This window comes from Amblyomma americanum, chromosome 1 (assembly GCF_052857255.1).
Source record: "Amblyomma americanum isolate KBUSLIRL-KWMA chromosome 1, ASM5285725v1, whole genome shotgun sequence".
NCBI classification, from domain to species: domain Eukaryota; kingdom Metazoa; phylum Arthropoda; class Arachnida; order Ixodida; family Ixodidae; genus Amblyomma; species Amblyomma americanum.
Window position 1 is genome coordinate 158,525,453 of NC_135497.1, and position 23,202 is coordinate 158,548,654.

Genomic DNA, 23,202 nt, shown 5'->3' on the forward strand with positions numbered 1-23,202 from the left:
GTCGCGTGGGCGGTGTCCTCGCGTGCGGCAGACGATCGGGCGTCGAGTCGTTGCTTGTTATATGGCAACACCTGGCTACCTCGGCTGCTGGCCTTTGGACTTGCGCCTCGCGTCACTCGAGTGCGTCCGCAGGGCGTCAATCCACGGCTGCACTTTTTTTCCCCCTCGCAGTTTCGTTTGTGCGTACGCAGCAAAATCGCACGGGCGTGCAGGCCACTTTACCTATAATGTGTGATCGATTTAGCTTAGTGTTACAACTTGTATCGCAGGCACTTGGCCAAGACGATCGAAATGAGTATGAGGTAAGCGGCTGAACCAGGTTATCCGTGCACGCGTCGTAGGCTCCGAGGCATATAGTACTACACTTTCAATTCGGTGCTGTGCAGACTCCTAAATTCGGGCGTGTGTGTTCGTGTGGCATTCGAAAGTGTAAAATTTTGAGTAGTTTTAAACGTTCGTAGAACGATCGCACTTCCTGCACTCTTCGTAAAATTGATGCGAACAGCTGTGCCTGTGTGCATCGTCTGTATAACCCTTGGTTTTGCTATCCACTACAGGCGTGAATTTAATGCCAGGATATTTCCGCGAAAGGCGCACACTTGAGTCTGCGTGACCGCTTGTCAGTGGAAGCATGTGCATCTTCACTCCTTAAAAATCACGGCGTTTAAGCGAGCTTTATTAGCTGGTAAAAACTACATTTGTTTTTATTTAATGAAAAATAAAATGTTCACAGGTGCACAGCCTTATCAATATGTGTACCAAGTGCAGTGTGTTGGAGTGACAGTCGTATTGATGCAAGTGCGATCCATTGCCGAGGTGCCCCTGCGCTCAAAAAGGATCCGCTGATTCATTGCAAAAGGGTAAACATTCAGTTTGGACAGTGGAAAGAATTATGTACTGTTTAGCATTGTAGACCGTTCAGTAGTGGTGAAGCCAAGTGCCTCAGTTTTTATCTATAATTTGTACATTTTGCAAACAGTTTACAGGCATATGCGCTTACAGCAGGCATGTCAGTTGATCATGCAGCTTAATTGAGCTGACATGGGGTAACATTGCTAATTGCTTGCACAGAATGTAAACTTCGATCCAAATTCCACACAGGTGTGACATCCTGTTGCTGAGAGTTAATTACCCCCAGTAGCTAGCAGTTTCAAAAGTGCATTTGGAACCAATGGAACCAAATGGTTCCATTCGGGTTCCAGATGTTTTTTGCTTGGTTTCCACTTGCATTTTTTAAATATGTAGTTGTATTTTTTTTTTTCTCTGCTGCTGTAGCTCATTAGCTGTGGCATTGCATGGGCTGCTGAGTGCCAACTTTTGTTTTTAGTCAGTCCTTATTTGACAGTGGTGGTTTGCAGAATGTCCATGCACTGAGATATCTGTGCACATTACAGAATTCCTGGTTGTTGAAATCAAGCTTTCTTCTTTCACTCCCTCCTTTATTTCTTCCCTTACAGTGGGGTCAGGTGTCAGCTGATATGTGAGACAGATAATGCGCCATTTTTCCTTTCCCTAAAAACCAATTTTAATTTTTAATCAAGCTTGAGTCCTCCACTATGGGATGCTTTGTAGCACAGGTGCATCCACCTGTATTGGTGACAACTACTGTAGGGTTTATCATTCAGAAAATTCTAATATTAGCCTACAGAGATATCTCTGAGGGTCTGTGTCACACTGTGCATAATATATTCCTACTCTAGTGCATGATAAAACTACCACATTTCTTTCAGATGAGTGCCACAGGAAACTTGCTTGTGTTTGTGTTTGAAGCTGGGGTTCTCAGAGTGGATTCCGTGTAACCCTTGGGTTCCCTGGGCACCTAAATTCATGCATGCCATTATCACCGTCGCCATCCATTCTAATGACATTACAGTCAAGCCCACTTATCATGAACCTGACAGTCACGCAGATTGCGTTCGTTCTATCTCATATTTGTAATAAGTGGAGACCCAGATTCCTAGTGGTAGTGGTTTGCTCATACTTTGCATACAACGGCTTCGTCAGAACACAGCTTTGTGATGTTCACACGAACGTAGTCTTCAGAGGCCACATCCAGCCAGCTGTGCATCAGCGACTTGTTGGCGCAAATCTATATGCATCTGATCATACATGTTTTTGACATCGTCGTGTATCATCCCTGCAGCAGTCACGAAAGTAGCTTAGCACATGTGCGCAAAGATCATATCAACTGCACTGTCTGCTATTTGGCTCTGCCTGCGCATGGCACAGTAAAATCTCGTTGCAAGAGACATTGTTACTAAGAGCAACTTTTTAGGTCCCTTGAGTAAATTCTTCATTATCTAGATGAGACAAAACCCAGATACACTCGTGCACCGTGGCAGACGTTGTACCAACCTGTTTGTGCTTCACTATTCATTCCCTTGGTTTGATTCTGTTCCGTTCCACAGCCAGATATCATGCCTTGCATGGTTGTGACTGTTGTCTAATTGCACCGAAATTTCTGTCATTCTGCTTCTATAATCACAGTCATGCTCCCACACCGACTCTGTGACAGAATACCATTGAGTTGGATTTCCGTCACAGTGCCCATGGCACTGGTCGCTTTGTATGCCGGTAGTTGGACGCCGGAGCTATCGTCATGTTTCCATGACACAGTTCTGTTTTTGATGATTCATCCGCTGTAGTTTCGTATTGATGTCACAAACTCAATTGTCTAAAAGTCATGTTGAAGTGAGGGAAATATGTAGTTGTAACAAAAAAACAGGTGCAATATTTAATATTCAAAGTTGGGAAGGAAGCTGATACAATTTGCGGTGAAAAAAAAAACTACTGTGAAGGACTTCTACATTCTGAGAAATTTCCTTTTAATGTGTTTAAATGCACTTATATGCTGATGTCCAGTAAGATGATCTCGTTCTACTCCTTGGTGCTTTCAGAATTTTTGTTTACAAGAGACATCTTTACCGGGCTCCTTGAGTGTGTCTCGTAACAAGGTTTTGCTGTAGCAGCTTAAAAGGTGAAGCCGACTCGCCAGGTAGTGCATACCAGAAGACCAGAGTGCAAGGCGTTCAGACTTTTCAAATCGCTGCCATTAGTTGATGCATGACCATGCACAATAGGTTTGCCTTGAATGCTGTCACTATCCCACATCCACCGCGCTTCTGCTTCCATTTGAGATACTTCGCCCAGCCGGCACACATGCAGGCAATGATTGACCGTATAGGCCATCAACATGCATTTGGCCGGCGGTTACCTGTGCGGTTTCAGTGCCGCCTTTTTCTTAATTTTTGGGTTAACATGTTCTTTCCGGGCAGAAGGATGTGTTTTTCAACTTCGAGGGTGAGTCTACGGTGCCTCCTCGTTTGCTATAACCGAGTGGTGAGGCCACGGTTGTTCATTGTATCAGACAAATTGCTGTTGCTCTAATATATATTTAGCACTTCACTCGTTTGTAATGAGCGAGCATTCATTATATCTCGAGCCCTTATAAGTAGGCTGGGCTGTATTGTGGGACTGATCATACTGTAATTGCTTGAAGCAGACTGTTCCACTATACTCAGTCAATATTATTTAATTTGGGCATCTTTTAAGAGGCTTTGCGTCTGCATCTGCATGCACGTTAAGCAGGAACGGATGGAAGCCAAGACATGTGGGGTTCCTTGGCACTTTCTGAAAGCCACTAAGGCTCCCCTAGGCTAAAAAATTCAGTCTCTTCTAAACCAATCCAGGAAAGCATTAGAACAAGTTAACTCAATTTGGCTTTACTGGTGGTCATTATGGTCTTTCCTGCAAGTTCAGTTTATTTGAAAGCCAACCAAGCTTTCCTGACCTTGTAGGAAAAATACTGTATGTTCAGTATTGAGATTTAGTTATATGCATCTGCATGTTGAAAGAACTTTTGGTATGTAGGCATTTTGTTGAAGTGCATTTAGTTACAAATGCAAATGCACAAATGCACTGGTGCCATTTGCGTTCAGAAAGCAAAGTTGATCATCATAGTAAAAACTTGTCTACATACACACACACACACACATTCTTGACTAAGATGTAGGAGCATTTCTTTTATATTTTTAGAAAGCCTATGTGAACTACCTCAAGAGTCTGGATGCTATTGCTGCCAGCCTTCTAAAAGACTATGATGCCCATGGTAAGTGTGGCAGTAATGCTGTTAAAATTCTTCTAGTGTGTGCAAGACCTGGGACAGTAGTGAGAGAAAGAGAGAGTGTGTGCGCGCGTGCGTGCATGCGTCCCTCATAGCCCGAGTTGCTTTGGAACGTTAAACCCCAATAAACCAAACACACACACACGCATGCATGCACATACACACACACGCACACATAGTGCAGTCCAAAACTTAATTACAGAGAGTGGAACTTAAAAACAGTTTGAGCATAATACAGGCACTATGCATCACTGTATTCTCATTTTAGTGCCGTTGCAGTAGCTCATTGGTTATGATGTTCAGCTGCTGACCGAAAAGACAGAGGTTCGATCCCAGCCGTGACAGTCACATTTTGATGAAGGAAAACTGCTAGAGGCCTGTGCACTGTGCAGTGTCAGTGCAAGTAAAAGAACCTCAGGTGGTTGAAATTTTCTGGAGTCTTCTGCTACAGTGTCCCTCATAGCCTCAGTCGCTTTGGAACGTTAAAACCCCATAAAACCATCTCATTTTGACTTTATATTTTGTTCAGTATTCTGCTTCCTAGACAGTCATCTAAGGCAGAGGAAACCGCCTTCATGCTTACTTTCATAAAATTATCAACATGTTGTCAAACTGTTTTGTTGTCGACAAAATTCTGAAAGCATTTGTGAGTCATACTTCACACTTTTTCTTAACCACAAAGATGGCATGTTCAAAACTGGTTCTGTAAAATGAAGGTTTGAACTGTAGTGCACACTTTTGGGAGGTAACTCTAGCCAGCCTCTCACTGTGCAAAGACTTTCACATGTAAGTGATGCTTACCATATACAACCGCACGTATACCCATTTCTTTTTAATGAGGTCATTTCTCGCATTGCATCTTGCCCAAGAAATAGCATCGTTGGCGGTCAGGTGCACATGAAGTGCTGAACACAAATTCTAGTGTTTGACAGATAAATGCACTGTCATCACACAAACCACGTTGGCATGTTCTAAATCTTTTAGCTGACTCACTACATGGGTATATTCTGTTTTAAACATTGGCTGTTCTTTGATTACGATGGGCACGCAGCGTTACAATGAAGCTAGCTGGCTTAACGATTGAGAAAATGCTAGTTATTTTGAAAGTTAGGCCCTTCAGCACTGTTGTTAATTTTGTGTGCAACCTTTTTTGGATAATAAACTATAACTTATTTGAAGACTTTCAAGTCCTTTAGCAGAGCAGTAGACATTTGTAGCCCTGTTTTTGGCACATGATAGCCTTGGCTGCTTGTGTGCCACAAAAACCAACTAAACAAACCAAATGTCTTAAGTTCTTTTCAGTGCAAAAAAAAACTACACAGTCAAGGACGAGGAAGACAGGACAGGGCACTGCTTGCAACTTTTATTCCGAAAAAAGCAGGTGACCTATGTACCCAAAAGGAGGAAGGATGATCAGATACATCGGCACATGCTGGGCAGGAAGCCAAAACCCACCGTCGTCCTTTGTTATCTTTGTGTGCTCTAACAAGAACTCTTGAGAATGGACCAACTAGCCACATAACGCATATTACTGGCAAACCAAATCTAATTGGATCTTGTTAAATGGCTGCCTTGCAATGGAAATGGAATAGCCTAATGTTAATAAAAACTGCTCTGAGAAACGAAGGCTTGCACATCAGAAGGTGTAGCAGGAACTGTAAACTTTTCACACACACATAAAACACTTTTATCTCTTTCCTACTTTGAATTTGCTTATTGTCACCATTTGGTATAAACTACAGGTTTATAAATGGATATTCAACTACATGACTATTTTCCGCAAGAACATTTAGCTGTCACAAAACTTTTTTTTTGCAGAAGTGTGTTGTCAGCTTGTGTGTAGTGCGCTGAGTTCATTGCTCATTATAATTTTGATTTTCTGATCAAATTAAGTGAATGACTGCTTTTGTGCCAATTTTTTCTTCGGTGCCCACTCCAAAAATGACTCTGCAGGGCTGCAACGTAGCATTAGCTATCAGTCTTTTTTTGTACCTAAGAGCGCACATGCCGCAGCCAGCAATAGCATGTGGCTTTTGTTGATGCAGAATGTAATGATGTCCCCTTCACTTTAGTCAGAATGGGCACACTTTCTTTGTAATGCCTTTCTGGCATTATTGCAGACAAGCTTTTGGCCAAGTAGTTAGGGGTAAAATCTAGCTTTACTTACCTGGGAAGTTTCTGGTTCTGAAATTATGTGGTTTTTTTAATAATTTTTGTGCTTCTTGTTAGACTTAGTGCTCATGTGGTTCAAATGAGAAGAAATTTCCATGAAAGCTACTATCCTGTTTTCCGTGTTTTGCATCTTTTTATTCTGATAAGTGGACATTCAGTGTATCCCTCAGGAGGATTTAATTCTCTAATGACACCATTTGGTAAACTACTGTGGGTAAACAAAGTGTGGGTAGATCACGAGACCGCATAACATGGTAAATAGTTTCGAAAAAAAAAAAGTTAGCTTGGCTAGGCAATTTTTTTGTTCACGTTTGAAATTGAGGCTTTGCGACTTGCTTCAGTGCACAGCATATTAGTTTCCTGTGTTTCTCCTAAATTATTTCTTTTTTTCTGAAACAGGTGTGCCAGAGACTCCATTGCCTGTAAACAATGCCAAAAAAGTGATTTCAGTGGCAAGGCAATGCCTAGACAGAGTGGAAAAAATATTAGGTATGTCTCATGCATCCATATCAATTGGTAAATGAAATTGACGAGTTCGGGAAATACTGTTGCTTGCATTCTGATAATATGACATGTTTCTGGATATTCTTTTAATTATAAAAAAAGTTGTGTGTTATCCATTGCAAACTGCAAAGCTGCCCACTGTCTGCCTGTCCATGATGTTCTTGCAGGAGCAGTTTAGCACAGATGTGCTTTATTTTTATCTTATTATATATTCTGTGAGTGCAGCTCTTTTTCCTGTTGGCACATTTATTTTTTATCTCAATCTATTGCTATTGACAAATAACATTAAAAGGAAAGTATTGAATGAGGACATGAAAACAGGGAAGTTTTTATTTTGTGAAGAGGAATTAATGGCATAGTTAGATCCTGGCAAGGAGAACAGTCCAACTAGACAATTATATGACACCCATAAACTGAGTTTTTTGCCTTGCATTTTTGTTTGTGTTATCCTGTTCATGTTTCATTTGGCCACAACAGTAGTTAGGATTATGGAGAGATCCTGATGTGTAAATGCTCTGAAGGTGTTGTTAGAGCTTTCCTCATGTTTAAATATTTACTTGGTCTGCAAAACTTGGTCTGCAACACTGTGTGCAATGCATGGAGCTTTTCTGAACGTTGTCACAGCTATGGATGCTTTTTTCGCTATTAAAATATCGCCCTTTTAGTTAATACTAATGCTGCTCCAGCTATATGTGACATAATTTCAGTAGATTTTTTGCACTGAACAATTTTATCATGAATAGTTGACTTTTAGCACCGTCATTTGTTCTTGAATTCAAGTGTGTAAAATCACTATGTATTGATTTGGGGAGTTTCACACTAAATTGAAGTGATGTAGAAAGCAGAGAAAAAAAATATTATTTAATAGAATAGGGCCTGCATTTTTATCATTATTATTGCTGTGCATGCATGTTCATGTGCTGTAAAATAAAAAAAATGTCAATAGGCTTCACAGTCAAAAACAGGTAAAGTGAAAGAAGGGTGGAGGTTGGGATGGGGAGACAAAGCCTTCCAACTGTACTTGTACCTACTGGGTTATAGGCAGGGATCAGAGAGCACCATTGGGTTTGCACCTGACCAGGCAGTAGTGCCATTACACCTGAGTTTCGGAATGACTCTGTCTCAAAGAGCAGCCATTGTGGCACAGGTTGTGTGATGACCCTGGCGAAGCAACCTTGGCATGCCAGGTTCTGTTCTCATCTGGAAGGTATCACACTGATTAGTAGTAACCCATTTTGCCATTAGGCTAGTGAAATGTGAGTCTCTCATCTGCTTCTGTTTTGAATTTCGTTAATAGAATAACTGATTAGTGCATGCCTATTTGAGTTATTGCTCTGGCACTGATTTTGGCAATGGAGGCGCAGCCCTTTGTAGTGCGTGAAACAGCCTTGGGAAAAAATGCCAGGGAGCCCCTTTAAGTGGGTCACTAGTTTAATTCTTAGTTTCAGGTTTTTAAAGTTGTAGCTCATTAGCAGGCAGTGCTGTTTGCATGACACGAACATCTCTCTCATTTTCAGGTGCATCACTGAACCAGTTCTATGCTGAACAAGAAAAGTGCAATGAGACATATTCATGTCCTCCTGCAATTGTTGAATTGGAAGCACCGTGTACGCCTGAGATAACTGGCGGGGCAGGCCTGCCACCTGTGGCTTTTGTGGCTCCTCGGATTCTGTCCCGCCAGTTGCCCCAGCAGCTGAACTCGGATACCACTTCCGATGCTGCACTGCTGTCCAATCCTATGTTCGATGTAGCATCCAGTACTTTCATGGAAACCAAGGCGAAAAGGTGTCTTTTGCACTCTGTTCTTAGTATGGCTTGACTCTAGTGGGTGATGCTTTAAAAGGGCAACTTTGGGCAGTTTTTTGAAGCCCATGCGTTTCACTGTAACTTTTGCTCTAGTATCTTCTCATCATCTTATCATTTGTACCAAATATCTCTGGCAAGGTTGGAAGTGAAGTGCAATTAACACACTCTCTTTTTCATTCGTTCCTCTCCCCCCCCCCACTTTCCATGAGCCTGCTCCTCGGCAAGAGATATATACTGGTGGAGAGGCTGTATATGTAAACATCAGTTTTATTTGTCTCGAGTTGAGAGAATATGCTAAAACTAAAAAAGAATGACCCTATAGTTCATAAGATACTGAATAAATAAATAAACAAAAGTAACTGAAAACTAGTAGCTTGGTTGGCTTCGTTGCCGCCTATTCCAGCGTGGCTTGGAACCCAACAGAATACAATGACTAGATTGCTTTTCTGGGCATGAATAACCTTTCTACATAACAAGGTAACAAGCAGGTGCTTCCAAGAAGTGACGCAGTGCAGAGCTAACGCAGAACTGAGCGAGTCTGTAAACACGGCTGATTTTCTGTGTTTGCATTGGGCTATATGGTTTACAGTTGTTAGCAACCTGAAAAGTGCTGCAGGCAAAATAGGTGCAATTGGGTTTATTCTTCTGATCAATTGTAAACTCTCTTCTGTGGCAACATAGCCAACATGTTCAGGGCTTTTTGATCCATCTCTAAAGAAACTGTTGTAATCTTTATATAATGCCATGAGGTCCGTGAATTCCTTTTAGATAGCATTTGCAGCGACGACCTTCTTGATGTATTTTGTCTAGGACAGGTTGCACTATGTCTTTCTAGTCCCCAGGAGCAAGCCTTTACTGAGCTTCAAGAACGGAGGATAAGATAGCAAAACTAGTTGTGTGAGGCACCCGTCATGCGAAAAGCAATGGGCAGAGTTATAGACAGGTTACCATAAAGACCCGCGTAAATACGGGCCCGCATATAATTCGAAGTGTAATTTGGGGCTAGCAAAAATGGCAAAAAGTTTTCATCTGCGTATAATGCGAGTAAGGAAAGCCAGTCAGCTCAATAGTCAATACGATGCATGTAGCACGAGCGGCAGGTACAGAGGTGCCACGTCCTGCGCTGTGAGCATTCGCACACCAGTTCCGGCATACACGCTGGTGCACGTGCTTCAGAAGTGTCCGTAATCTGAGCCTTAGGGATTACTGTTATTGAATGTGCTGACTTCCAAGAAGTCCTTGTCAGATATTTTTCCATAGAAACACATCTTTGGTACCATCACGCGTGTTTGATATCTAGCATTTCTTGAAATAACTACAGGTGAGCTCCTCAGGAATGCTGGCCCAAGCATTCGTGATCGAACTCCATAGCGGGGCTGGAGAGGCCCATGTCCGGCAGCAATGACGGCAGGCTCTCCCTACCTCATCCACAACATGTAGCAGCGCTTGACGCGGTGCTGATGTTTTTGGCAGCTACAATTACTTCTAAAAGCAGCGGAGTGCTTTTAGAAGTCCCCCAGAAAAATTTTGGGGTAAGGAGGCTCGAGCCCTTCAACCCCCCGCCCCCCACAGTTGGCACCTGTCGCTGTGCTGTTTTTGTACCCCTTTTAATGTATACAGATTGTGTTTTGCGACTTCGTGACAACCAGCTAGAAGAGATTAGCAGCCGTTCATGAGCCAAAGGTTAAAAAAAAAAGACTAGGGACACTTTGTGGGAATCATTGAAAGCTGCCTCATTCAAACTGGAGTTTTGTAGCAACCTCATTTTTTGGCAGAAGTTATACATTTTTCAACTGATACTAGAGATATAAGAAAATTTTCATTGGGAAGTTTCAGGTTGTTAAATATTGATGTGTGACATGTTTACTTTTTTAAAAAGTTGCCTTTAATCTGACTGACCTCTCTTCTCACCCTCTGAACAAAGCACATTAACCCGCAGAGGAGTGCACTGTTGTGGCCTTGTGCGCATGGTGCAAGGTTTGGGCCTTGTGCATGTTGTTATGGCCAGTGTGGCTGCTTCAATTTTGGTGCAGCACATCTGCATCTGGTTTGTGATAACATCTAAATGCCGTATTTTGAAAACGTGCATCTGCTCACAACATTTTGAATAGTGCATATTTTGTTCATATTTTGGAAGGCACTTTCACAATGAGGTTGCAGTTAAAGGGACACTGAGGAGAAATTGAAGTTGGCTTGTATCGATAGAATAGCACCTCCTGATCACAAAAACGCCACTCTTACTGAAAACAAAGCTCTTGTAATGTAGAAAATAGCAAGAACCAAAATACAGGTGTCGCCGCCACAGGCCAATCTCGCAAGTACAAGCGTGATGACTTCCTAGGAGAAGAGGCGCCACATTGGAGGAATTTTCCTTACTTCATGGAAGCCACGAATCTCTGAGGCTGGCAAAGGAAGGTTGCGCACCACACCGCTAGCCGGCAGAAATCACGGAGTCTGCGTTTACGTCGCGTATCACGTCACTCCGTTCTGAGACATAAGAGTTGCCGTGGCGTCATAAGAGTTCCCTGAGTTTGAATCAGAGCGGCGGGAAAAACTTTTTCATCTTCGAATCCAAATTTCTTTGAAATAAATGCTTCTTTCGTGCCCGGACAAGCGGCAACAAAGCCATGAAATGCCGAACTATCAGATTTTGCTGACAAAAAAAAATGATAGAGTTCTCCTCAGTGTCCCTTTAAAAAAATTTGCACCGCAGAGGAGTGCACTGTTGTGACCTTGTGCGCATGGCGCAGGGTTTGGGCCTTGCGCATGTGGTTATAGCCAGTGTGGCTGCTTCAATTTTGGTGCAGCACATCAGCATCTGGTTTGTGATAACATCTAAATGCCGTATTTTGAAAACGTGCATCTGCTCACATTTTGAATAGTGCATATTTTGTTCATATTTTGGAAGGCACTTTCACAATGAGGTTGCAGTTAAAAAAATTGCACCGCAGAGGAGTGCACTGTTGTGACCTTGTGCGCATGGCGCAGGGTTTGGGCCTTGTGCATGTGGTTATAGCCAGTGTGGCTGCTTCAATTTTGGTGCAGCACATCAGCATCTGGTTTGTGATAACATCTAAATGCCGTATTTTGAAAATTTGCCTCTGTTCACGTTTTAAATATTGCATATTTTGTTCATATTTTGGAAGGCACTTTCACAATGAGGTTGCAGTTAAAAAACAATTGCACCACTGCAGGCTTTTCTCCTTGTTGTTGAAATACAGTCGCACCTGGGTATAACAAAGTTCTGCTTGCAGCAGAAAAATTTGTTACATTGCAAATTTCGTTAAGTCGAGATTCCTATGTTTCAGCAGTGTATACAAATTAAGTTAACAGATTCTCGAACACGCCTCGTAGATGGCACCTTGTAAATACAGCAGAATCTCATGATATGATTACAGTTTATCCGAATTTTGTGATTATACCAATGTTTAAAATGTCACGGACAGAGTCCATTATGTACAGTATGTTGCGGTTCTGGGTAATACAAACAATTTGTCAATGTGTGGCAGATAATATGAACACACGAACCACCAGGTGCCTGCTAGGGCGAGCTGGCAATGATACTACTGTTCAGAAGGGACCACTCTGCAACATACGAAAAGAAAAAAGGTCCAAACGAGCATTGTCGACTTTTCCAGCAGAAAATTAATCTGTGTAATGCACAAGGAATTGAGAGCAATTTCCATCTGAAAGAACTGCTAGGTCCTGCTTTCTTTGTTTGCACACTTGTTTCTGCAGGTTGTTTCCAAAATGCCTATTGTATGCTGCACTGTATTTAAGATACAAATAGAAATACTTAGTCCCATAGTACTGCACAAAGGCAGCATTATAAAACCACTTTCCTGTTTTGCATGCAGGAGGGTGTTGTCCCCCATGGAGCAGATGGAGCAAGAAAACACAGCTGTGTGCCGACGTTACCAGGCTCTTATTCAAAGAGCTGTGGACCCAGTGGCCAAACAAAATCTGGTATTGCTTGGTTCTTGACCTGGGTGTGCGTTTGCGGTTAACCCAAACTTTTTAGTTAATGAATGCTATTTGTAGTACATGTGGGGTTTTCTTTTTAAACCCTTTGCTTATGTTATCTAGCACACCCTGAATATGATATCAGAATAGCCATAACATTATTTCATGTATACCTAACTCATTTTGTGAAGACGCTTATTCAAGTCTATGAAAGTGGGGCTAATCAATTGTAGTATGTATGTGTGTCAAAATAATTTTCTTACTGCAGAAGGTACTTTGAAAATGCTCGTTTTTACCAGGTTATTCAGATGAGAAAAGAAAAATACACACAAAATAGGCTTTCTTTGTTTGGTCACCTTGCTAAGTGCTGAGAAATGCCAGCTATGCCGTTATGTGATGCATGTATCGAGGGTGAGGGTGCATTTTGACTTATAGCTTTTCACCATAGCACGTTAGGGCTTGAGTGGTAGAGCTCCCGTACAGCAGGGATGTTATTTCCTCCTTGGAATTAAATAGTAGGTAGTAATTCTATTCATACATGCAGTTTCTATTAAAAGCCAGCAAAAACATCTTGGTGATTTTTTGTTCTTATTTTCTAGCGTCTTGAACTTCAGCGTCGGCTTATGGATAATCTAATGGCAGGGAGGAAAAAGCAGGCCGAGGTGAGCACATCAGTTGTCATGATAACCTTGTATTCTGTGTACACAGTCATGTATATCTGTTGTGTGTATCTTTCAAGCTGCAGTTACAAAGAAAAAGTAAAGTCTAGTTTTTGACGTCATCAGACTGAGAGATTGGCCTTATTACTGGGTTAATCAGCAAACCAGGATAATTCGCTCTTCCTTAAGTTTCAGTTGGCAAAGAAGAAGGAAGACACTATCTGCTGTATTCCCCTTTCATTGTTTGTCTGTGTCAATAAAAATAGAAAAGCACACTCTGATAAGCTCCAGCGATATCAGCTGCTACCGTGGCCCTCTACTGTTACTCTCTTGCCAGTGGGGGTCAGAAGCTTGGCACAGAAAGCTGCGGTGGCTGGAGCTGCATGGGATTTGTCCACATGCCTCTCTGAGGGACATGTGCACAGAGTAAAGTGCGGCTTGTTATTTTTTTTCTTTAGTACCTGAAGGACCTTCAAGAGCAAGAGAAGAAGACAGCTGAAATGGCTGCAAGGTGAGCTGCTGTTCCTTTAATCCTGGTGGTTGTGTACAGGGCTTCTCAATGCATTGTTTTTGCTGTACAGGAAACTGCAGGGCTCCGGAGTGTGTGTCACGGCAGAAGAGAAGCGACAGCAAGAGCTTTTTGCCAGAATTCTGCAGTATGAAAGCAAGCGTGTGAGCTTTTACCTCTGTCTTTTCCCTGCATCTTCTCATGTGTTTATTGGTCATCTAAAGCATTTAAAACTTTTTAAACATCTTATGCAAGCTGCCGCGGTGGCTGAGTGGTTATGGTGCTCGGCTGCCGGCCCGAAAGATGCGGGTTCGATCCCGGCCGTGGCGGTCGAATTTCGATGGAGGCGAAATTCTAGAGGCCCGTGTGCTGTGCGATGTCAGTGCACCTAAAAGAATCCCAGGTGGTCGAAATTTCCGGAGCCCTTCACTACGGCCTCCCTCATAGCCTTAGTCGCTTTGGGACGTTAAACCCCCATAAACCAAACCAAACATCTTATGTGTCCTGTTCTGTGCAATTTTAAATGGTGTCACTGCATGCATAACTGGCTGTGAGACACAGAGGGTAGAGCACACTTTAGAGGTTGCATGAATATGTGTACATTTGGATAAAAAGTTAAATGTCATGTCCTGTGTACTGAATTGTAAGAAATTAGCTTTCTCTCTTCAATTGTAACCTCAAATAATAATTTTGCTTGTATTATTGTTGTTCAGTAAACTTGACTTGCCATAAATAAATTCACTGCACCTTTACCAAGATTTTCATGGCTAAGGGTAAATATTAGCCTGTACTGATTCTCTTGACAGACCGTTTTGTAGAAGTAGAACCAAAAGTAAATAGCTTGTGGAATAAGCCTGCAGAAGCAACACACGTGCTGCCCATCTCACTGGACTTTTATGTCATGATGTGTCATTGCAGTTGCGTGTGCCATGGCATGCTGCAGTTGCAACACCATGTGGGCAAGCGTCCACCTGACTTAAGTAGACAAGAAATGGTGTCTTGCCTCTGCAGGCTTACTCTGCTGGAAGGTTTTTATTTGTGTCTACAAAGTGGTAAGTCTTATTTCTGAAATCCTGTAATTGGGTGTTATGGAAAATATAGGTGCCTAGGGCAGATTGCAAAAAAATTTAAAATTGCTGCTTGGTTTGGCATGTGCTAGCTCAACAAAAATGCATTAAAAGAATTCATTTTTTCTTCTTTGTAGGTTTATAAACTGTTCACCTTTCCTAAGCCTTTCTTACTTTTTTCACCAGGAGTGGCCATCAGCTCTTCAAGACATGCTGGAATCTCACCCAAAGAATCCAAAAGCTGCCAGACACATTGTGATGCACATTCTTGGGTAAGTGAAGCACAGATGTATGATGAGTGTTTCTTTTTCTGGTTTCTCTCTCGGGAGGTTACCTTTAACCCACGCATCTGTGTGTGGGTAAAAGGCTGTAGCAACGTTTTGTTTTGCTGGCATGTATGGCATTCTGCATGCATTATTAACAAGAGCACAAAGTGGGCAGATGTGACACAAACAAAAAGACTGGACAAGCACTGTTGTGAACCTTCATCAACTTGCCCAACTGTCAGCATTAATGCAAGTTTTTTTTTTTTTCTAGTACTTCGGGCTTGCATAGCTTTTCTAACATTGACCTAACCATTCCAGGAGTCGTGTCAGTAAGTGCCAAATGTGTCTGCAAAGCAAGAGCTCTGCCCTGGCACCTGAGCCATGGGCTCGTCCCAGCTGATGTGCTGGCTGTCTGTGGTTTCAAGGAACCTTCAGAGGGGCACGGCCAAAGGACAGCAAAGCTCTTGCTGTCCGAGTGGTGGCATCAGGCACATTTCAACAGCACAAAACCCGTCTCTTTTCATTTGTGTCACCCGTGCCTTTCGTGCACTGTGGTTAATACTGAACTTTCACCAACTTGCCCACCTATTAGCATTATATCTGCATGCACTAGTTTCCTGGGAAGGCTTCCTGATACCAGCTCCAGTGGCTGAATTTTGCATAAGTACTTGTAGTTGCTATAAAATAATTGCTGCATGCTTTATTTTGATAGGTAAAATATTTTGGGAGCAGTTGAAGGCATGCAGCATTGGCTTTTGCTTGCAGAGACTCCAAGCATCCCTTGAGCCAGTGGCTGGCTAAGGAGCGTGTGGCCTTGCAGCGAGAAATAGCTGAAGCTCTGGACAACGCGAGTCATCTGGTGGAAGCCATGGCAGCACCCAGGGAGCCTACAAGTGGCAGTAGCAACCGATCTGTGGCCTGTGCTCATGTGGAGAGTGTTCTCCAAACTGCACTGTTTTTGCTGGGGCTGACATTTGAGCCTCTAAAAGACCCTGAGGCTCAAGAAGTTTGTTACAGCGTACTAGAGGACCACTTCACCTGGCCACTGTGGCCGCATCTTTTGGCGACTGTCAGGTGTGGCTTTAAACTGCATGGCATTGTGTGGGATGAGCATCAGTTGTAAATTATCATTTTCAAGTGGCCTTCAGAGATCCTGTTCTGAAAGGAACACCAAGAAGATATATTTGCAGCCTGATTTATTGCAGTTATACAGTTATGTAAGTTGCATAGCATGGCATGCATTATACTCAGCTTGCATTCCCAAGACATAGTTTTCAATTCCTGTGGGCTAAGCCAGTGTGACTGCATTTATTTTATGGATGGTTGAGCACAAGAACTGGTACAAAAAAGAAAAGATGCTTTTGCTCTGCTATATCTTTCATTATGTTGATGGACATTATGAGGTACTTGCCTGTGAATTAAAGGCATTTTCTTTTTAAAATTTGCCTAATCTCTAGGGGTGATACCCTGCAAGTACCCAAGTGACTGGCTGCCATGGTTTTGTCAACTAACTCTAGCAGTGGTGTTCAGAGCATGAGGAGCTAAAGTGAGACACTATTTTCATAAATATGGTTTTCAATCCGCCTCTCTTACACGGCCACTCCATGCACCCACGCTGCTTCCTGTGTGCCCTCTTCCGAGTTGCACTGGTGGAAAACAAGCCGCCAGGTTCTAGCATGCGCCGCAGTTCATGCTGATGTCAGTTGCAAGTGATAGATGGCAGCAGGTGTCAAGCACGCACCTGCCACTTCACATGCGCAATTGGCACCTTGTGCAAGTGGATCACACCTGTGGCATCCATGTGTGTTTGTTTTCAACCAGTTTTTTGGGTAGGAGTCATTTTCACTCAACGCCCCCCCCCCCCCTCCCCTCCCCTCCCGAAGGGCACCACATCTTGTGAAAAAGGTAGATTAAAACCGCATTTATGAATACATGTTCAACATGATAATTTAATTTTTACTGAAAATGCTGGACTGTTGCTACATCAAAATAATTGCAGTGCATAAGACAAAACCAAACAGTAGCAAAGAGCTGCATACATTGTTTGAGCAAAGCACAAATGGAGTGCTGGCTTTCTTGGCAAAGTGTGTTGTATTTCTGCTTTCTCTGTTTGACCTCGTTTGCCTTTCATACTTTGGTTATATTGAAATCAAGCAACTTGGCCAAACTTCTGCATTTTTCTAGTTATGAACACTTACAGGTATACAATGCAAATGAGAGTAGTCCAGATAAAAATAGTCAAAGAAGCCATAATGCTCTGGTTCATCTTTCATTTTGAACACTCCTATAGCATTGAATTGGATGTAAAGCAATCAGGAATTACTGCTGCCACACCAAGTCAATGGAGTTTTAGGAAAGCGTGTTTTGGTGGTTGCAATACCTGTGTGCAGTGGTAGACTGTGGAGAGACTAGAGTTGCTGTTCTGTGTAGCGTGCAGGTGCTGACACAAAAAAAAAAAAAACGTGCCACCTTGAAAACCTTTTAAAACTCCCGAAATGCTCCATACCCGTGTTTAATACTATAGATTGATGAGGTTGGAAAATTTCAAGAACTGAGTAAATGGATGGGGTGCTGGCCAACTAGCAATTGATTTGATCACTTAACTCTTTCATATCAAAATTGAAAAGCTTTCGGGTCTTGCTGTTGCAGTATTGCAAGGCTCTCATCATTGTAATCGCCATCGAGCTTTTGTTGCATGCTTGCAGGTTGGAAAACCTCTCAGGTGAACAGCGTGTGGCAACTGTGATGAGCCAGCTGGCCTCAGCTTCAGCCCAGGAGATGCACGTTTCACCGTGCCTTAGTCGAAGCCCTGCCCTGGGTGAAGCTGTGGGCATGCTCCGCACTGTGCCTCGTCTTGGCCCCAGTCACAAGCTGCGTGTGCTCGGTACGTTAACACAGTGTTGATGCAGGCTGATTGGTACATGCTAGCAGCGTAGTCTGTTGTTTTTTCTCCATCCTATTTCTGTGCTGCTCAAGTTTTGTTAAGAAATTTGGATCAACCGAGGTCATGTCATAAAGAGCTTATTTATGGAGGTTCCTTCAGCATTCATAAGAGCTCTAGCATTTAGGGGAATGGGCCAAACAATTTTGCTAAAAAAAGTAAAATGACATGATGCTCTGCAATTGTTTGATGGTTGATACAATAAAACAAGCATAGTGCAATACAGAACAGTTCAGCAATTTGTGCATGTGTAATTGTAATTATGGGACGAAGTGAGAAAAACATTGGGCTACAGTGAAAATTGTCATATTTTCTTGCGTAATGAACAAATATAATGCACATACCCACTACTTTGGCTGTTAAGGATTTACTGCACTGAAGGAATAAAATCCTAAGAAGTTGAATTCATTGTCCTTTCAGTGACTTGCACTTAGGTAGTACTTGAACAAAACCATACTGTACTTGTGCCTAAAGTTTGTCCTTCACATTCCCCTGTCCGCCTCTCTCTAAAGCATTCATTTGAAAAGTACCAGCAGCTTCATTATGTTTTTGTAGTTATGTCAAATAACTGCCCATCTAATATCAAGGTAACAGTGGGCTTTACACGCATTAAACCAAGAGTGTTTTTACCAGTGGTGTATCCTGGTTCTCTGTATTTTTTTATTGTGCTTGATTAATAGAGGCTAGCAACTTGCATGGACTGCCGAGGCACATTTAGTTGAAATGCTGAAAGAAAGCTTGTGAAATTAAAAATTTGCTGCTGTGTTACATATATGCATCCTATGTTTGTTGCCGTTACATATGCGCTCTGAAAGAATGTAGCTTACCTTGTCACTAATTTATTTCTTCACAAAGTGCTTTGTGTTTTGTTGGCCTTCTTGGTCTTTTTCTTTTGATTTTGTACACACAGCAGCAAAAATGGGAAGTGACACCTATTCCATGATGCATGAGGAGTTTTGAAAACATTTCAGTTGAGTGTTTCACCATGCTCATTACAACTGTGTAATTGACATCTCGACCATTAGGTGAATTCTTGAAAAAGTTGCTAATTAGTGATGTTAACTGCTGTTGTATACTAGGAGAAGTTGCTGATGACATGAGTCTTCTCTGCAAACCAAAGACAGTTGGTTTCATTAGAAAAGATGTTATTTGTCATATGTACATTTAGTTGTGGCAACTCCTGTGCTATTAAAGGTAATAGTGCAAGATGAAATATGTTTCATTGATAGTCTGTTTTCTTTGTTCTTTTTTGCTAGTTCACATCACTCGGTTGGTTTGCACAGAGCCTCTTGCAAGCGAAGATGACCACGAAAAGAAGCTGATGTAAGTTGTCCTGAATCTTACTAATCTAACAATTTATTGTGTGCGCATGTGTGCATATGAAAGAGGGAGCAAGTTACGCAGTTGGTTTGTACAGAACTTCTTGCAAGCGAAGATATGAATCATAAAAGCTGAGTAATTAGTCTCCAAATCTCTTATGTGAACAAATCATCAGATTACAAGCAGTGCAGTACATTTTACTTATGATTCAGAATCTGTGATGTAAAAATGGAGCACAACCTAGGTGAACAGTGATTGAAGAAGTTGCTGCACACACTCAGATATGTGTTAAGCGTGTGTATGTATGTGTATGTACATACACCTTTTGACTTTTCTGCAGTAGCCGATAGGTAATTCGGACTTGTAGGATATTTCGGACCTCGATGAGGCACCGTCAGTCACCCCATAGAAGCGCGTACATATTCGTGACGGATATTTCGGACCTCGAAAGTCCAAAAGTTTGATTTTTCGGACTAATTTCAGTCGACTGCGGTTCAAGATCGGCCATCTTATTGGCTTTTCGCCAGCGCAAAAGGCGCCATCTTGGATTGAGGTGGATTTATGCTGCAGTTGGATTGGTATGACATACTTTCGGTACCTTGTTGTTGCCAGTAGAGGTCCCTGCGATCTCCGACACTTCGAAGTGGCAGCCGCATCGATCAGTGATGGTAGTGGTTCGGGCTAGTTGGTGAAACATAGTGAGGGGCACGTAGTGGGGGAGGAACAAGAGACAGTGTACCCGTTAATATTGTTTCAGAGGATTGAATCGGAACCATATAGCAGTGCTGCATGCCTCACGTGCTTGAAATTAACTTCAGTCAGGATCAAAAGTGCACATGTGCTGGGAGTATATTACTTTGTATTTGTGCGAGTGGCATGTTGAGCTGGAATAGGTGTACAGTCCAAAAATATTTTCTTGACTAAATTTAATTTTAAGAGCTCTGCACCTTGCTGCAAAATTTGTGAAGTGAGTGCAGTGGAACAAGCAACCCATCTTTTTCATTCTGTATAGAATTTGCCTTGAGGTTAAATTTGATCTTGATTATTTGTATTTACTGGGTCTCTAAGCAGCTGAGTGGCTTTTGTTTTGCTTCGGTGCCTGCCTTTTCACATGTATTTAATGTGCTCATGCAATAAATGTATCCAGTTGCTGGTGAATGCTCATTTGTGTCTTTTCTTTTTCGGGTCGTTTTCTTCTTCTTTTTTTCCCCTCCAACAATGCCTAGTGGCTGCAGCGCATTGTGCATGCAGTCTCTTGCATGGTTGTGACCAAACTAGTGGTCACTGCAAGCTATTAAGTAGTTGTGTGTGAAAGGCAGATTGATGGGCACCTGAACTCCTGTAAAGCTGACCTTCCACATTGTTTTTTGCTTATTTGCAGAGGAGCCGATGACCTTATTCCTGCATTAAGTTATATCCTGGTTCAATCAAAGGTACCACAGCTGTACTCCGAGTACCTTGCACTTGAGCAAATTTTGGACTCTAGGTAAGCTCTAATGTCCTTCAAGTGCTACTTTGAAACTGGACACATCATTAACAAATGTTGGATTCATGTAATTTGTTGCAAAGTAATATTCTGCCATAATTAAAGAGGCAAAATTCTTGTTTTGGCATCAAAGCTCATTGTGTATGTGCTATACGACAGAAACAGTTTTATGTGCTCCAGAATTTGTGTAACCATATCTGAAATAGTTCTCCGACACCAGCCAACACTTGGCAAGTGTACTGCCCAAAATGAAATTGTCACTATCTCAGCAAAATTTTCGTAATGTTTGTTTCGTAGAGCCTTCCATAGCCTTCTGATGGGCACCGACTTTGGCTTCATCTCTGCAGTAGCTAATCCCATCAGAGAGATCTGCAAGCAATTTGGGCTGTCCACTTTTCCTTACTCATGAACTTGGGAAGTATGGGGGCCAGCTCCATTATTGTTGTAACCATGCCTCGAGTCCTGTTCGAGCTTTCAGGAGCCTGAATGTATCAAAGAAGCAGGGCCTCTTGAAGCCATCATCTACTGGCTCTACGAGGCTGCTGCATGTTGGTGGTCATAAGCAACAGCAAATGTTGCCTCAGAAATGGCTCAGGCTGGTGCTAATACAGGTTAACGTCAACTACAGAGAAGGAGACTACAGTCTTCATCGGAGGCTTTGTCTCTTCTGTATTTGTTCCTTGTGTTCCATTGTCACAGAGGAAGTGATTATTTTGTTACCGTATGGTGAACACCTTGCAATTAGCAAAGTATACATGCTGAAATAGGTCTGCTGGTGTGTGGCATCCTTGTCACTTATCGTGAGAAAATTGGTCTCAGGATCACTTTTAACTTGAAAAGAACCTCAGGTGGTCGAAATTATTCGGGGCCCTCCACTACGGTGTCCCTCATAGCGAGAGTTGCTTTTTTAAGCCCCACAAGACCATAAAAAACCAAACTTTCAACTTGAGGCACGCATGACACATGCCAACCCAGCATTGCTTCAAGCAAGGGTACAGCACAGTGAATTGCCACATACAAATATGCTGCATTCTTGAAAAGAAAGCTGCCTTCCGCCTAAAAATTTTTGTATGTGCACGGGTGATGTTTTATGCATTGAATTTTGTGGATGCTTGACACCAGTATGGGAATTTATCTGTTAAAATTTCACACACTTATACTAAAACAGTTTTCACAGCTTCACACTTCTATGCTGCGGTCATGCTTGGATGCAGTGTCTTTCTCAAAGGTGCAACCATAGCATTAGATGCTTGTGGCTAAAATTTGTTTTTCTTGCAGGTACATGCTTGGAGAGGAAGGGTACTGCTTAGCATCTGTTCTAATGGCTTTCAAGTACCTGGAATCGCTACCATAAGCCTTGCAAGAGTGGTGTATAAACATTTGGGAGGCCAGTCTCTAACAAAGAGCTACAGTTGCAAGGCTGTTCAGAGAATTGTTGAAAAGCTGAAGGCCTATCAGTTGCTTCGTCCAGCTTTGCAAAACACCCTAGTCAATACTGATAGTTCCCTCAAGCCAGAAACACATTGGTAGTAACACTTAAAGGGATGCTAAGGACTACTCCGCTCAGTATTGATTTCAGTAAAAATTCAGGCTGGCTCTTTCTGGGTATGCTGAAGTTTGCCCGGCAGCAGAAGACACTTTTATTGCCGAGAAAATTCAATTTAAAAATCTTCCCACCAGTCTATTCAAGCTAGTAATGTCCTTATAGAAAAAGGATGGGTTACCGCTGTTTTGAAGTGAATGGCAGTGTAGAGCATAGCTCTCGTCTTTCTAGCTTATAGCAGCTTCATTTTTGGCAGTAGTGGTCTCTTTGTCTTAAGCGTCCCTTTAAGCAGCTGCCTTACAGCACATGGTGTCATGTGTTCCAATCTCCCTGATGTGCAAAATACAGAAGTATCTAAGGCTACCAAGACTGTACATTAGCTTGCAGCACTGCCAACCCAAAACATGTCTGGCATTTGACTACATGCACTGGTACTATTGATGCATGCTCTGTGCTTTTAATGACGTCGACACACAGCTCAATAGTGTTGTCCCATATGTTTGTGTCTGCCAACTGTGATGCTAGTCTTGCTCAGCCAAAGATGTGTTCATGGAAACTGCGCACAAAAAAAATCTGTATTTAAGCTGTTGATCTTGTACAATCAATTAAAACGTTTTAATAATTGTTACATGCTTTCCTCTTGTTATGCAAGTTGGGCATGGAGTGGACGGGCACATAAGAGGCACAACCTAACGCAGCAGAAACCTTCAGACTGTAACGGAAGAACATACAAAGTTACAGCCACTCAGCCAGCTGTGGTCTCCCAGTGGCTGTAGCATTCGGCTGCAAACCCTAGGCTGTGGGTGAATTCCTTACCACAGCAGTTGCATTTCAGTGGAGGCAA

At 42.4% G+C, this 23,202-nt stretch overlaps 1 protein-coding gene across 2 annotated transcripts; it reads left to right on the forward strand.

The window, feature by feature from the left end:
• Positions 1–22,986, forward strand: LOC144114037 (VPS9 domain-containing protein 1-like). 2 transcript variants are annotated; one of them, XM_077647474.1, is made up of 15 exons: positions 176–302; positions 734–860; positions 4,036–4,108; positions 6,695–6,784; positions 8,317–8,584; positions 12,463–12,571; positions 13,168–13,230; positions 13,686–13,738; positions 13,809–13,899; positions 14,989–15,074; positions 15,834–16,142; positions 17,774–17,952; positions 19,266–19,332; positions 20,711–20,815; positions 22,094–22,986. In XM_077647474.1, exons 1-15 carry the CDS (start codon positions 292–294, stop codon positions 22,167–22,169), a joined length of 1,707 nt encoding a protein of 568 aa, XP_077503600.1. In that variant the 5' UTR covers positions 176–291; the 3' UTR covers positions 22,170–22,986. The 2 variants fall into 2 exon arrangements, with proteins under 2 accessions (XP_077503601.1, XP_077503600.1); XM_077647475.1 differs by lacking the exon at positions 734–860 and having other exon boundaries at positions 1–302.
• Positions 22,987–23,202: the final 216 nt, after the last annotated feature.

Excerpts from the sequence above, each read along its gene's own strand:
- LOC144114037 (XM_077647474.1), top strand. Across the intron at positions 12,572-13,167 it reads CAGTGGCCAAACAAAATCTG|CGTCTTGAACTTCAGCGTCG; the intron begins GTATTGCTTGGT and ends CTTATTTTCTAG. Across the intron at positions 13,231-13,685 it reads GGAGGAAAAAGCAGGCCGAG|TACCTGAAGGACCTTCAAGA; the intron begins GTGAGCACATCA and ends TTTTTTCTTTAG.